The sequence below is a fragment of the Equus asinus genome, chromosome 14 (genome assembly GCF_041296235.1).
Source record: "Equus asinus isolate D_3611 breed Donkey chromosome 14, EquAss-T2T_v2, whole genome shotgun sequence".
Taxonomy (NCBI): domain Eukaryota; kingdom Metazoa; phylum Chordata; class Mammalia; order Perissodactyla; family Equidae; genus Equus; species Equus asinus.
In genome coordinates this window covers 39,919,100-39,935,777 of record NC_091803.1, presented here as the reverse complement: position 1 = coordinate 39,935,777, position 16,678 = coordinate 39,919,100, and the positions used below count along the sequence as shown (strand labels likewise).

Genomic DNA, 16,678 nt, shown 5'->3' with positions numbered 1-16,678 from the left:
TGCGGTGGACAAGAGGGCTGAGTGGAGGTGGTGGTGTTGGGAGAAGAGAAGGACGGATTGAGAAGCTTTAGGGCTGAGCTTGATAAGATTGAGTCATTGACTGGATGTGGGGCATGAGACATGCATATTCTGGCTCTGAGGTATGACCAGAAATCAGAACAAATGTGTGTTGTTTTTAATTTCTTTTTTTTAAAGCAAAGTTTTGGTGTGGAGATTTCTTTCTCCCAGGCTGTGGGCTCCAACCAGACTTGGAGATCCCACTGGCCACTGACTTAATGTCACTTCTGTTTCCTCCTTTCGCATTCATTTGTTCCTTCTGCATCTGGGGGCTCTTGTTTTTCTCCGTTCTCTTTTTCCCTTTGAGTTACCAGCTTCTTCAGCCAATTCCTTGTCAGCTGGCATCTGCTGTTCTTGATTTTGAAGTGTCTCATCTGCCAAGAGCATCCCGAGCAGTATTTGTGTCTAGATCAAGAGCTGGAGTTCTGTCTATCCCAGAGAATTTTGAAAATGGCCAGAAATTATGATTTAACCCATTTAAAAATCGGTTAAATTTCTTCATCCTCTGGTAGAACATTCGTTTGATTTCTTTTTACATGTCTGTCTGCCATCCTCAAACCCTCACACTTACAGTATCTTGAAAAACTACTGCGTTGTGAGTTTTCACTGTTTCCAAGCTTGCATTTTTTTCTGGTTGTCAACTGCTTTTTTTTTTTTTTTGGCCTCTTTTTTCTCTACCATATCCTTTTCTTCCTCCATCTGGGTAACTTATGTTAATGATCAAGAATTATTTATTCTGTGTTTTTCTCCACATTTATATAGTCTTTTACAAATAAAATATCCATGTGTATACCCACACACACATGTTTTATTGCCACTGTTTTATAAAAATTGAATTATATGTAATGTTCTGCATCTGTATTTTCCCTCTTGGCACTACCCTGTCAAAACCTTTCCAAGTTATAGTTCTAATAATGCTTTTTTAAAAGGCTGCATTATCTTGCATGATGCAGACGTACAAACAATTGCCTATGAAGTAATACTTTGTGTCTAGTTTTTACTATTATGGACAATGAAACAAAAGACATCCTTGAGCATCTTTTCTTATATCCTGAGGATTTTATTTCTTTGGCATAGATTTTCAGGAGTTGGGTGGCCAAGTCAAAGAGAATATGTGTTTATTTTTAATAGTTGTGGTCCGGTATCTTTCTAAAAGTTTCTACAAGCGATGCGTGTGACTACCCTTTTCTTTTTTGCTAACAATAGTTTTGAGTGTTTTGTGAAGTTTCGTCAGTCTGATGGGTGAAAAGTGGTGGCTTACTGTCAGTTTTATTTGCATTTCCTTGATTGCTAGTGAATTTCAGTATCTTTTTTGTCTTTATCTTTGTTGGCTTATAGCTTTACTCTTTTGTGCAAAGCTTATTCCTTTTATTTGTCCATTTTTTAATTGGATTATTTGTCCCCTTGTCAATTTGTGAGAGTTCTTTGTATATTGTAGTAATTAATTATAATACCACATTAAAAAATTTTTAGATGGTTAAATGTCTTTTTACTGATCCATATACCTATCTACCAGTTTCTGGTTTTTTGGTGTTTTAAGATCTTCCCTAACATAAGAGCGTGCATGTGTTCTTTTTAATTTTCTTGTAAGATTTTTATTGTTTACAGTTAAGCCTTTAATTTATCTGGAATTTATTTTTATATGGTCTATGGGATAAAGCTAAAACCAATTTTAGTTTCTTCTAGATGGTTGCCAGCTTTCTCACAGATCTTTTTTGCTCTTTGTGCCTGGGCTGCAATTTCCTGTCGTTCCATTTACTTAGCAGACAGAGAGGATGCTCTGGGCCAAAGCACGTAGGAGTAATTGAGAAGAGTGTGCTGATTTGATTTTCTGGGGCTGGGACCCCTGGCAGAGCAAGGAGTGTGGGAGGCCCTTGCACACTGGTGCTGTCATGCTGATGATGAGGTGTCCAGCTTCAGCCCTCAGCTGTCATTATCCTTGCTCTAGACAAGTTTGCCCGATTTTTCAAGGATGCTTAAGTCCACCGAAATGACGGTAGGTGGTGCAAATAGTGGAGAAGACATTCTTATCGAAGTCCACTCCTCTTCCTCTTCCTCCTCCTCCTCCCTCAAATGGGCATCATACCATTTATATTACTCTATAGTTTCCTTTTTTTTTCCCCCATAAACCTGGCCATATATTATGGACATTGTTCCAGGTCAATAGGTAACATAGTGATGCAGCTTACCATCAATGGCATCTTTATGTGTAATTAAGAAAGAAAAACTGTTGCTAATTTCAGTTATATAATTTCATCAATTACGGGGCACACCTGGATTTCAGAGATGTGAAAATGTGGACAAAGGTGCTTCTTAGGATTGATTAGATATGGCATCTCATTCTTTTTAAACTTCTCTAATATTTTGTAGTATGGAGGTGTTATAATGTATTTTACTGCTCTCCTGTTAATGGAAGTTCAGGTTGCTTATAGTTTTGTGTATCTTTGCCTACTAGTGCTTTTATGTTGTTTATTTAAACTTTTAATTTTGAGATAATTGTAGATTCACATACAGTTGTAAGAAATAATTTAGAAGGATCCCATTTACCCTTCACCCAGTTTCCCCCAATGGTAATATCTTGCAAAACTCTAGGACGGGTATTTCAAATTTCTGTAGTTTTACTTAGGGTGTGTGTGTGTGTGTGTGTGTGTGTGTGTGTGTGTGTGTGTGTGTGTGTATATGTGTATTCTGTGCAGTCTTATCACTATGTAGGTTCATGTGTCCACCACCACAGTCAAGAGACAGAGTATCTTTATCACCAAGAGTAGTTTTATCACCAAGGGATCCCTCCTGTTGTCCTTTTATAGCCATGCCCATCTCCCTCCTGTTCCCTCCCTCCCCATCCCTGACTCCTGGCAACCACCAGTCTGTTCTCTGTATCTGCAATTTTGTCATTCCAAGAGTGTTATATAAATGGAATTATGCAATGTGTAATCTTTTGGGATTGGCATTTTTTCACTCAGCATAATTCCCATGAGATTCATCTGGGTTGTTGCTTATATCAATAATGTTCCTTTTTATTGCTGAGTGGTATTCCATGATATGGATATATCACAGCCTGTTTATTCATAACTCATTGAAGGACATCTGGGTTGTCTTCAATTTTTGGCTATTGCAAATAATGTTGCTATAAAAATTCATGTACAGATTTTTTGGTGAACATAAGTTTTCATTTTTCTGAGATAAGTTCCCAAGAGTGCCATTGCTAGATTGTATGATATTTGTGTATTTAGTTTTATAAGAAACTGCCAAACTGTTTTCCAGACTGGCTGTACCATTTATGGTCCCACCAGCAGTGTGTGAGTGATAGTTTGTCTGCATTCTTGTCAGCATTTGGTATTGTCACGACTTTCTATTTTAGCCATTCTTATAGGCATGTGGGCATATCTCTTTGTAGTTTTAGTTTGCATTTCCCTGATGGCAAATGATGTTGAACGTATTTCCATGTGCTTGTATGTTTATGTTCCCTTTGGTGAAATGTCTGTTAGTGGTTTTTGTTCATTTTCTAATTAGTAGTGCTTTTGTTTTTACACGATAAATTTCTAGAAGCAGGATTACTTGCTCAAAGGGTATAGGCATTTAAAAAAAATTGTACTGCCTTATCTCTTTGCAGAAAGATGAAGCAATCATATTCATATTCATATCAACAGTACCCATTTACATGTATTCTTGCTAGATCTGTGATTGCTTTAAACTTGATAGTCCTAAATTGGTATCTTAGTATTGCAACATTTACCTTGCCCCTAGTGACATTGAATATCTTTTCATATGTTTATTGGCTAACTATATTTCCTCCTTTCATGGTTTTCTTTTGTTCACCTTCTTTAATAATTTTAAAACATTTTTTGAGTTGCTTTTCTTTTTCTTACCCATTTGTAGAAGCTCTTCATGTCCTATGACTATTAATCATTTTTCAGTTATATGTGCTGTAAATATTTTCTCCAGTCTATCAGTTATTGTTTTACTATATCTATGATATCTTTTGCCATGTAGAAATTTAAAAATTTTATGTGGTTAATTCTGTGAACCTTTAAAATTTGTTTTATTTATTTTTTTTAGTTGTAACATTGGTTTATAACATTATATAAATTTCAGGTGGACATCATTGTACTTTGATTTCTGTGTAGACTGCATCGTGTTCACCACCCAAAGACTAATTACCATCCACCACCACACACGTGTGCCCAGTCACCCCTTTTGCCCTCCTCCCTCCCTGCTTCCCCTCTGGTAACCACCAACCCAATCTCAGTCTCTATGTTTGTTTGTTTGTTGTTGTTTTTATCTTCTATTTATGAGTGAGATCATACAGTATTTGACTTTCTTCTCCCTCTGATTTATTTCACTTAGCATAATACCCTCAAGGTCCATCCATATTGTCACAAATGGCTGGATTTCATAATTCCTTATGGCTGAGTAGTACTCCATTGTGTATATACACCACATCCTCTTTATCCATTCATCCTTTGATGGGCACCTAGGTTGCTTCCAAGTCTTGGCTATTGTCAGTAATGCTGCAGTGAACATAGAGGTGCATGTATCTTTACGCATTCGTCTTCTCATGTTCTTTGGATAGATACCCAGCAGGGGAATAGCTGGATCATATGGTAGATCTAGTCTTAATTTTTTGAGGAATCTCCATACTGTTTTCCATAGTGGCTGCACCAGTTTACACTCCCACCAGCAGTGTATGAGGGTCCCCTTCTCCCCACATCCTCTCCAATACTGTTGTTTCCTGTCTTGTTAATTATAGCCATTCTGACCGGAGTGAGGTGATATCTTATCGTAATTTTTTTTTTTTGGAGGAGGATTAGCCCTGAGCTAACATCTGCTGCCAATCCTCCTCTTTTTGCTGAGGAAGACGGGCCCTGAGCTCACATCCATACTCATCTTCGTCTGCTTTGTATGTGGGACGCCTACAGAGCATGGCTTGCCAAGCGGTGCCATGTCCACACCTGGGATCCGAACTGGTGGACCCTGGGCTGCCAAAGCAGAACGTGCGCACTTAACCACTGTGCCACCGGGCCGGCCCCTCCTTGTAGTTTTGATTTGCATTTCCCTGAAAGCTAATGATCTTGAGCATCCTTTCATGTGCCTGTTGGCCATCCATATATTTTCTTTGGAGAAATGTCTGCTCAGATCTTTTGCCCATTTTTAAATTGGTTTGCTAGTTTATTTATTGCTGAGGTCTATGAGTTCTTTATATATTTAGCATATTAACCCCTTATCAGATATATGGCTTGCAAATATCTTTTCCCAGTTGTTAGGTTGTATTTTCATTTTGTTTATGGTTTCCTTTGCTGTGCAGAAGCTTTTTAGTTTGAGGTAGTCCCATTTGTTTATTTTGTCTTTTGTTTCCCTTGCCTGGTCAGAGATGGTACTTGAAAATATGCTGCTAAGACCGATGTCAAAGCACCTACTGCCTATGTTTTCTTCTAGAAGTTTCATGGTTTTAGGTTCTTACATTCAAGTCTTTAACCCATTTTGAGTTAATTTTTGTGTGTGGTGTAAGATAATGGTCTATTTTCGTTCTTTTGCCTATGGCTGTCCAGTTTTCCCAGCACCATTTATTGAAGAGACTTTCCTTTCTCCATCGTGTGTTCTTGGCTCCCTGGTCAAAAATTAGCTGTCCATCGATGTGTGGGTTTATTTCAGGGCTCTCGATTCTGTTCCATGTATCTGTGTTCTGTTTTTGTGCCAGTACCATGCTGTTTTGGTTACTGTAGCTTTGTAGTATATTTTGAAATCAGGGAGTGTGATACCTCCAGCTTTGGTTCTTTTTTCTTAGGATTCCTTTGGCTATTTGAGGTCTTTTGTTGTTCCATATAAATTTTAGGATTCTTTGTTCTATTTCTGTGAAAAATGTCGTTGGAACTTTGATAGGGATAGCATTGAATCTATAGATTGCTTTAGGTAGTATGGACATTTTAACTGTGTTAATTCTTTCAGTCCAAGAGCACGGAATATCCTTCCATTTCTTTGTGTCTTCTTCACTTTCTTTCAACAATGTTTTATAGTTTTCAGTGTACAGGTCTTTCACCTCTTTGGTTAAGTTTATTCCTAGGTATTTTATTCTTTTTGTTGCAATTGTAAATGGGATTGTGTTCTTAATTTCTTTTTCTGCTACTTTGTTGTTAGGGTATAGAAATGCAACTGATTTTTCTATGTTGATTTTGTATCCTGCAACTTGACTGTATTCATTTATTTAAAATGTTAGTGATAGAGTATCTTATCCTGAGGTTCTTCTGTATTTTTCTCTATTATTTTTACAGTTTTATTTTTTTTTACACATATATTTTTCTTTGATCTTGATCCATCTGGAATTTAGTTCTGTGGTTTGAGATAGAAGTTTATTCGTATTTCAGCCCTGTAGCTTCTTGTGTCAGTGCCACTGGTTAAACAGCCCACTCCTGCCTGTCTGAATTGAAGTGCTAACATTATTATGTATAAAATGGTTACATATTTGTTTGGATTTTCTGGGGGGTTCTCTATACTGCTCCATCAATTTGTTTATCCCTGTACCCCAAACCACACTGTGCCAAGTCCTTCCTGTGATGATTATTGGAATTTATTAAATTTATACAAAAATTAATTTGGGAAAAATTGACATTTTTATTTTGACAAATCTTCCCACCCAGGAAAGTGCTAATCTGTATATCTTTTAAGAAAATATTATGGTTTTCTTCATATAGGCCTTATATCTTACTTGTAAAAAATATGATTTATTTTAATTTTGTTACTATTGTGAATGGAACTCCCCTCCCCATTTTGTCTGCTTAAAAAAAAAAAATCAACTTTTGAGGCAGGCCTGATGGCCTAGTGGTTAAAGTTTGGCACGTTCTGCTTCAGCAGGCCAGGTTTGGTTCCTGGATGTGGAACCACACCATCCATCATCTGTTGGTAGCCATGCTGTGGTGGTGGCTCACACAGAACAACTGGAAGGACTTACAACTAGAATGTACGACTATGTACTGGGGCTTTGGGGAGAAAAAACCCCCAAACTTTTAATGTTATAGTTTCTTTTATTGTAATATTTTTTATTTTTGTGGGTTAGGAACATTTTTAGATCTTTTTGTAGATCTGCTTTTTTTCACTTAACATTATAATCTAAGCTTTTAAAAATTACTATTTAAAGTTTTTTGTAGGCATTTTATATAGTTGTGTGATTTTTCCTCACCATACCTTTGAAGCCGTATTTTTTCATTCTTTGTAGCTCAGGGTAGCAATATTTCTGGTTCTTGAGACATGAATACTTCTTTAACACTTGTTTTAGAAAAAAGCTAAGTTCAGACAAGCATAGGGGCGAGAAAGATATCACTAGTAATTCTTTTACCAAGTGGTTCTTAATTTTTTCACATAATTCCCTTATGATTTTGGGTTTTTTTTTTAGCATACTTGAGAGCATACTTAATATACACTTTCGTACCCTGCTTCTTTTTCATTTTATGTTATATTGTAAACCTGTTGGCTTATCATTATGAGCTCTGGGTAAATATTTTTAAGGGCTGAATAGCATTCAGTTATATGCTGTGTTAGCATTTGTTTAACCAGTTGCTCAGGTGTTAAATCTTCAAGTGTTTTTTAACTTTCCACTGGTGTAAATCATGTTATTTTGAATATTTTCATTCTTAAATCTTTATCTGACTTGTAGATTGCAGCTGAGGATTGGTTTCTGTCAGTAAAATTCATGGGTTAGAGGATGTGAACCTTTTTGAAAACTTAATTTGTAAAATGTAAATATAGGGCATGGCCCATTTCAAATGCTTGTCTGGTAATGGCCTTGCTTTAGCAGGCTGCTTGATGACTGCACTGTCTTAAATCTGTTATGGCTAATGCTGTTAATTGGCTGATTTTTATGGATACAATTGACTCCAGCTGACACTGGGGCTTTCCTCATGAGGATCATCCAGTCCTTGTTCATGATTGTACTTGGTTTTCCCCAAAAGGTTCCAGTAAAGCTGTAACATTGTAAAGGATCAATTTGAAATATGCTCTTCAGTCACAACGTTAATTTGATGCAGGTCGTAAAAATGCAGCCTTTATTGCTGGTCCTGTCTTTTGTTCTAACATTTGCCATAAAAAAGTACAGGATTCTTAGGAATCTTATGATAGATGAATGTGACAGGTTAAGCAGTCTTGAAATATAGGACAAAGCTCAGAAAAACCTCTGCTTGCAGAATTTTAGCAGTAACCTAGTTAAGCTCATGTGGCGTCCAGCTGTGCTGGTGTTGGTAGACAGTTTGAAATTCAGCAGGAGGAAGTTATTTCGTTTTCCATTCATTAGCTCCTTCACCCCTTCATCAAGCTTTTACTGGGCACCTTGAAGGCAGCTTTTTTTTTTTTTAAAGAGCTTTATTAAGTCTAATTTATATACCACAAAAATCTACCCCTTGTACAATGCGGTGATTTTTTTTAGTAAATTTATAGAGTTGTCCAACCATCACCATAATCCAGTTTTAGAATATTTTCATTATCCCAAAATGTTCCCTTGTGCCCATTTACAGTTAGTCCCTGATTGCACTCCCTTCCTCATTGCTGAATAGTATTCCGTTGTATCGATACACCACATTTTATTTATCCATTTATCTGGTAAGCAGCTGTGTGCATAAGAAGTTGATTTTCTTGACTGATGTTTTTGAAAAAAGTTAAAACATTCACTAAGTGCCCCAGTTAATTAAAAGCATGCTCAACTCATTAACTTGTCATAGAAGTTGGCTGTGATAAAATGCAGTGGGGGGCAGCCAACCTACCACGGTGATTCCAGAGAGCATTTAGCAGAGAGCATTCTGGGATATAGGAGAGACTGAGCTGAGAAAATAAAGAACTCCACTAGAGCAGGAGCCGCTTTCATTTTGCAGGAATTATCATGGAACTGAGTAAAGATGGGAAGAAATGGAAAACCTTAGGGTGACATGGTTATAAGTCAGTGCCTCCAGAGTGCCCGCCACAAGCCAAGGGGTATAGATTCACGGGGTTGGACAAGTGTGTTCTCCTTCATTCACTAGTCTTAGCTGACCTGGATTTGGATTAAAAATTATACAAGATCTCCTGAGATGCGTCCCTCACCTCAATGTACATCAAGTCCGTATTCTGAGTTCTCTGAGGGGAGGGACCATTTGGGTCATATTTCCCACAGTAGCGGGGCATCGTGCTAAGTGCTGGGGCAACTAAGATGAATGAGGTGCGATCCTTGCTGTAAGGAGCTCATGAGCAAGAGGAGACACCTGTGTGGAGCGCATCATTCACAGAGAGACTGGCCAAGTCCTGCAGTAGGAAGAAGCTCGGAATGAGGAAGCACTCAGAAAGGCTTCCTGTAGGAGGAGTCCCTTGAGCTAAGTCAGAATGACCAGCAGGTGTAAAGTCAGGTGGAATGGGGAGGTGAAAAGGGGACCCCTGGAGGGTGTTAATTAGAACGGCCTTCAGAAAGGCAGGCGTCCTAGTGAATTAGCTAGAGGGCTAGCAGGCATCTGGGTTTTCTGCTGTCTTAGATTGATTGTGACCTGTCTGTGTCTGGATGGTGATACTGCTGATGTAACCCGAACCTTGGGGACTGGCTTTGTGCTGTTCACCTGCATTCCATTCCCCTTAGGGGCCAGGTGTGATCCGGAGTAGGCGGGGCAGTCACTGACTGCATTAGAGCCAAGCAAACTAAGAGGGATTGTTGAGTTACTTGTATTTGCAGATGGCTCATTTAAAGGGACAGGCTGTGGTTTATTGTGGAGAACTCTAAACACAGCCCACGGTTTTCATTTTTTCCCCCTGAGATAGGGCCCTGGTCTTGCTCCATTTCGCTATGCCTCTGTTTCGGTTCCTGTGGAATTTAGATCGTTTTGGTGGGTGTCCCAGCTTTCAGGAAGCCCTCAGATATGCGCCTGCGTGGATATGTAGAGAGACTAGCATACGCACATGTAATATTTAGGAGTGACATCTGCCCAGCAAAGAGGGTTGTTTCAACGGAGGACTATTCTGGGACCCGTGGTTGAAGATTACTCACTCACGTTCATGGAGCACACGTTATGTACCAGGCACTGACTAGGTGCAGGGGAGCCAGGAAGACAAGGTAGGAGTTGGAAACCAAATAATGTAGTTTAGGACAGGCGTTAGGTTTGGGATGCCAAATAGGCTCCCTTCCTTGGAGGGCCAACTTTGATTGTTGGCAGTGGTAGCCCTGAATGCTGGGATGGGTTAGTGATGTCTGTCACGGGCACAGAATGGAGAGTAAACGTGCAAGTGCTGTGTATTTGCTGATGCCGTGTTAAGGTGTTCTGGTGTAGACAGATGACTTGAGTAAAGGTGGGGTATGGGAGGGAGAGGACTTTTTGTCTTAGAATAAGCGTGCTTGTTTTGGTGGTGTGGAGTGGAGTGGAACCCACCTTGGATCAGCATGGGGGTGGGAGGGTTGGAGTACAGATGTTGCTGCTAATTAGGTGCGTCTTATGTTGCTGTTTACTATGTTCTTATTACGTAGTATCTCTTAAATGTCTGTAAGCCTGTTTCCTCAAGTGTAAAATGGAGATAACACCTGCCTCACCTATATCATAATGTTGATGGGAGGAGCTAATGAAGTAATGGACATGAAAATATTTTACCACCCACAGAGTGATAAGCCTTTGGAGTATTATTACTACAAGTGTGCTGGTGGGTGGAGCAGGAAATGCCTGCAGTTAGGCAAGGTTGAGCCAGATGGTGGTGGCCCCAGGGCCTTTGCACTGGGCCCCTCTGCCCAGCCCTTTGCTTCTTGTCATATCCAGGTCATAACTCCAAAGTTACTTCCATTCAGGCCATAAAATCCAAGGCTGTCCCTGCCCTGTCTCCACCTACCAACTCGTCCTGTTTTATTTTCTTCAAAGTTCTCATTAACTGAAATGGTCTGGTTAGCTTATTTGTTTGTGTATCTGCTAGAACCGTGCAAATGTGGTGAGGCAGAGACCTTACCTGTCTCTTCGTATTCTCAGAGCCTAGAACTGTGCCTGGCAGATAGGAGTTCAGGATTTCTTAACATTTGTTGTGTGAGTGAATGGAAGGGTCTCTGAAGTCCACTGACCCAGTTGGGCTGGGCGCCCAGGAGCCCTGGGAGGATTGCTGAGAATCGAGTGTAGTTGCTGTGACCTTATCTCTTTGCAAAGATGTTCTTGAATCTCCTATTTCTTTGATTATTGAGAAATAAATTCAATTAAATGCACAGTAATTGTAACTTAATTGAAAATTCCATCAACTCTGGATCTGACTTCACAATGTAATCTCTTACAGCAAAATAAAGAACAAGAATCAGAATTCATATTATTGTTTTAGTGTATGTAACAGGCCATGAAATTACACAATGTTTCCAATTTGGCAGGCTGGTGAATTCAATCTCTTAAAAAGATAATCTTGTTCCTTAAACTACACGTGGTAAGAATTAGAGTTGAAACTTGTGAATTGGATGCAATTAACACCCAACCCCTCCCCACGCCAAACTGATTTGTTTTTAAATTGGCTTTTTTTTCCCTCTCCTCTGCTGACTGGCACCAATTCCATTTTCCCTTGTTTCTTGCGAATTGTTACTGTGCTTTCACCAGTCTGATGAATATGGCTAGACTGTGTGGGGCTTCCCTGAGTTATGAGAAACAAATATAAATGGAGAGAGGTGTGTGGAGCGGCCCAGGTCAATTACATGTCAATTACCTGCCTGTAGATCCAGGTGTCTAGTGTGTACCTTCACGCTGAGGTTCACACCTGGCAACTCACCCCCTCCCTGGAGATGCTGGGGCCATCCTGGTGGTTTCCTGCCCTTCTCGGGGTGAATTGATAAATCATTGCTTCTCTCGCAGGGTAACCTGTCTGTGCGCCCAGTTTGAGGCTGTCCTGCAGCATGGCTTGAAGAGGAGTCGAGGATTAGCACTAACAGCGGCTGCCCTCAAACAGGCAGCAGGCTTCGCCAGCAAAACTGAAACAGGTACCGTGGGGCCAGTTGCGGCCTGGAGGACGTTGTCTGGTCTCTGGCTCTCTCTTTTAATTTTTATTTTTTAATAGTGGGCAAGGCGGTCATTGTGTGGGACGTGTTGCGGGGACGTGGCGTGGCGGTGCAGAGATCCATGTGTAAGGATGTCTTACTTGTAGTCAGTAATGGTGTTGTCTGGCATCTTAATTTAAATGAGGACATCCTTTGTGCAGGATTCTCAGAGCCATGTGTTGCAGTCTCTGAGGGGCTTGGGGCCTGCAGCCAAGGTGCTTATTTTCCCAACGTGGTGTGGCAATTGCTGGGAAATTAATAATCTGTTTTAATTTTATGCATGGGGATACGTGACATTTCGTAATTAAAGCTGTCTCCAACAGCAGCAGCAGAAACCACGCAGGTCTCTGAGTTTATCGTTCTGCTTCCATCCATTTCAAAGTCATTAAAGCGGTTCCCGCGTGCTCTGTTCCTCTGTCTCTGAATGACGGGGATAACGCTAATAACCCTTAAAACATACGGGTGCTTGGTGCAGCCTGGCACTTTGTTAGTCTTTTATGTGAGTTAACTTGTTTAGTTCTCACAACAGCCCTGTGAGTAGTGTGGGGACCTGAAATTGGCCACCCCAAGGTATGTCTCTTTGGCATCAGGATTATTTGAGGCTGATTGCTTTTGATAAACTGGGACAGGGAAGGAGGCTCTGGGGAATGGAACTTGCCCTTTGTTAGGACACGTTTACATTTGTAAGGTAAATCTCTATGTGCAAAAGGTGCCTCCCTCTCTGTACCAGGAAGAAGAAAGGAGATGACCTTCTCTCTAAAAACTCTTAATCAATACCAAAGGCAAGGACTTAAATCTGCATTTTATTGTGCTAGTCTGGTAACCTCCTGTAACTGACTTCCCTCCCCCTCCCAACGCTGGCATTTCTTTAAGGATTAAGCATCTTTCTTTAGGCTGGGAACTGATTGCTGCGCTCACCTGTGACCGCCCAGCTCCAGACAATCGACTTGCCTCCTTCTACGCCCACCGAGATAGCAGACCATTACCTGCTGTGTCCATCAAGCACTGTGCCAGACAGGGCAATCTTGTGACTATTGTGGGAGGGACATTTCCATCACATGTGAAACACCCTGTTTGGGGGTATATAACCACTCTGTGCACCCCACTTCTTCGGTGTCCTTTCTTCCTTCGGGAAGAAAGGCCCCGGGCCATGGTTCCTCATAAAGCTTTAATTTTCTCTTGCTATTCTGTCTCATGTGAATTTAATTCGTTCTCCAGCCAGACGAACCCCCATCTGGGGAGAGGAAATGTCCTCCTCCCCTACAGTAGTAGCGACCTCTATTTCTCTGCTCTCCAGATGAGGAAACTGTTCGCAATGATTTGCTTTGGATGGGAACCCTGAAGTGTAGCGCGTCGTCTGAAAACATCCTATGTCCTTCCCCTCCCCCACATCTGCAAGAGCAGCTTCTTTCAGACCCTGCTTGTGGCTGCCGCCCCCAAATTCCTGAATCTTTCTAGCTACTGTGGTAATGTCAGTGTCACTGCTGAGTAAAATGTGCCATCTTTTGCTAGTTGCCCTCCTTTCATGGCTGAAATCAGCCCTCGCCGTGTCTGGTGGAGGGGTCTGGCAATTCTCTGCCCACTGAAGCCCTCGCCCCGCCCTCTCCCTCGTGTTGGTGTATCTCCCTCCTTTCTCCTCTCAGCCCTTCCACAAATCTTTGATTCCTGTTCATCTCACTAGTTGCTAACTTTCAGAAATGAATGTGGTTCCTGTTGGGGTCAGGGCACAGCTGCGAGAGAGATTCCTGTCACTGCTTTTTCTTCTGTGCCGAGTCCCTTCTTCAGAAGTCGGAAGTGTAGGGGGCCAGTTCAGAGGTGAGTCAGCATCAAGGGCCTCAGTCCTCGAAGAGACTACTGCCAGCTGCCTTGGCCACCTTGGGTGCCAGCCTCAGTTGTCTTGGTGGCTTCTCATGGCCATGATGCTCTCCTGAGCCTCTGCGTGGGGGAGGGCTTAGGCTATAGCTGGTTGATGAGCTGTTCGAGGACGTGGCTTTCCCAGAGTCCCCTTTGGCTTGCCAGGCCCTTGTATTTCTTCCTGTTTCCATCTTACCTGTCTCTGGGGGAGCTACCTTAGAGAAACTGGTGTGGAGTAGACCGTGAGGCTCTGGGTCTGCTTCTGCCGAGGTGAGGGCAGCTGCTGGGCATGGCAGAGGCTACCCTGGCTTTGGCGTCAGGCTGTGAGGGTAGGTCTGGTATGACCTGGGAAGGGCCCCTGGAGCCTTAGTTGTTTCCACCTGTAGAGGTGGATCGTCTCGTCTGCCCGGGAGCTTGTCAGGAGGCCTCCTGAGAAGCACCTGCCTCACTTCATAGCCCCTCAGAAATGTTGAACCAGCTACCTCCTCTCCCCAGCACCCTTTGAACTTTTAGCCTCTTCCTCCAGCTCGTCCTCCCCGAGGATCTGACCTTTGGCCGTGAAGAACGGTTCCTTCTGTTCTCACCCAGACTAGAATCCGTGTCTTTTCATTCCTTGGCCTTGATAACCAGAGAAGCACCAGCACATTTGCAAGACGTCTCCACATTGACATTCTCCCACTGCCCCGGGTCTTAGCATCGTTTCTGCACCTGCATCCCAAAGAGACTGACAAGCGAGCAGAGGCTCTGGCTTTGTTTTCTGTTGAGGAGGATGTGCTGGGTGGCCTCCTAGCCAATTAGAAGCAAAGGAAAGACCAAAGTAGCTTAGCCCTTGAGTGGCAGCAAAGGGCTTCTGTTGTGATTGTCAGCAGTGTTAATTAACCATTCACAGGTGCAGGATGGTCCTTGGCTGATTAAAACCTCTTTCCTGCTATTGAACATTTGATTAGAAACCTCGTGAGAGACACGGGGGTGGCTAGGTTCAGCTGCTGAGAGTTGGGAAAGAGCAGATCAGTGGCTTCTTGTGGCTTTCTTAAAGCCATTGGAATGGCCCTTTCAGGCCGAGGGAAGAAAAGGAAATCTGAAGAGAAGGAGTGGATGGAAATGAGCATCTCTCTGCTCCCTCATCCCTGCTGGCTGCTGAGCGAGGCCCTTTATGTAGCTTAGGGGTTAATATCAGACTCAGGAGTCGACGACAAGGTTGAAATCCCTGCTCAGTGACTTGTCACACGTGAGCTCTCTGGGACATCCCTTCTCTGAGCTTCCATTTCCTCATGTGTAAAATAAGGTTGATAAAGGACTTGCCTCGTAGGGTTGTGGTGGGGCTTGAGGGGAAAGTGCCTGCAAAGCCCAGGCCTTGGCACCGAGCTGCTGGAGAGGGTGCTTCTTGACGATAATGTGGCAGTAACTTTCTAGGGTAGATGATGGTGTCCTTATTTTTTGGAAGATGACACTGAGGCTCAAATGAGTTGATAAGTTGCCCAAGTTCCCACAGCTGGTAAACGGCAGAGCTGAGGATTCCAGCCCAGGTCAGATTGATGTCAAATTCCTGCCTCTTCCTGGCTCCCGCCTCTGGCAGCAGGCCTGATGCCCATTGCTGCTCCTCTGTAGACCTCTCCAGCTCAGTTAGCTGAATTCACAGTGACAAGAGAGAATAAATAACATGAATTAATCCACAGTGCTCTTGCATTAGCTCTGTTGACAGATGAAGAGAGAAAAGCTGAAACTTCAGAGTAATGACTGAACAAAATGGCATTATTGAGAATCACAATACAGCAGGTAATACTGAGAGTCTGCCAGAGGCGTGACTGCATGGGGTCCTCTGGGTGACGGTGCATGTAGGACTGAGTTTGGAAACTGGTACCCTTGTACAGTGTACTTAAATTTTTTTTTAAGTTGCCAACATTTAACAATTAGAAGATTTCGTGTTGAAATATGGATTTCTAGCTTGTCTTAAACTTGGGGACCTCTGACTCTGGGCCCACATTTTCTGTTGACTTTGTTTGGAGCCGGGTGCCCCTGCCCTCTGTAAATGGGGAGACGTGCCCTAGCTCACCAGTCTCCACCTCTCCCTCTCGCCCCTGACGCTGGAGACAGAGTGTTGGTTTTCATTTATTGTTGCACTGTTGCTATCGTTCCCTTAAATTCAGCAGTTTTCAAGTGTAAATACCTCTCAGATTATAAGCCTTTGAAGTCGGTTTCTAGAGTACTAAAACAGTTGTTTTTGTCAATTTTGTCTAGTTTTATAGTTGGTTTTTGGGGAGAGGATTTGTTCACCTTCTCACTTGGCTGTAGCTAGAAGTCCCTTAGTTTTTGTTTTTGTCTTGCTTTTGAATACACTCTTGTCCCTGCAGTGCCTCTATTTTCCACTGAATGCCAGATGTTGTGTGTGAAGAATCAGAGGCACTTTGAAGTGTGGGATGATGTTATCTTTCTTGAGGGAGGATTTACTGATGCTTCTCAGGCTGTTAGGGTGAGGAGATCCATTTAATCTGGTCAAGGATTGAGCCAGTTCCCACCTGGGCGTCAGCACTTAAGGGGATGTGTTTCTGCTTCTGCCTTATTTCTAGGGTGTAGTTCTTTGAGGTTTCCAGCTTCCTAGAGCTGCCATAATGGATTTCCACACTCTAGGTGGCTTCAAACAACAGAGAGAAATTTATTCTCTCTCAGTTCTGGAGGCCACAATGCAGGTGTCAGCAGGATTGGTTCCTTCCGGAGGCTCTGCGGGAGAGCGCGTTCCTGCTGCCTGTCAGCAGTCCTGGGCGTCCCCGGGCTTGTAGC

The 16,678-nt window shown here is 42.2% G+C and overlaps 1 protein-coding gene across 18 annotated transcripts in view; it reads left to right on the top strand.

Annotated features, from left to right (window-relative positions):
* Positions 1-16,678, top strand: part of SNX29 (sorting nexin 29) — a 577,711-nt gene that overhangs the window by 29,026 nt on the left and 532,007 nt on the right. For 17 of the 18 annotated variants that reach the window (XR_006513608.2, XR_011494296.1, XM_070484912.1 and 14 more), the window contains one exon: positions 11,865-11,989. The exons of the other annotated variant lie outside the window; for it this stretch is intronic. Coding sequence is in view for 13 of the 17 variants with exons in the window: in XM_070484912.1 (XP_070341013.1) it covers positions 11,865-11,989 (125 nt within the window). In the remaining 4 variants the exon portion in view is untranslated. The remainder of the gene's footprint in view (positions 1-11,864; positions 11,990-16,678) is intronic. 18 annotated transcript variants of the gene reach the window in all.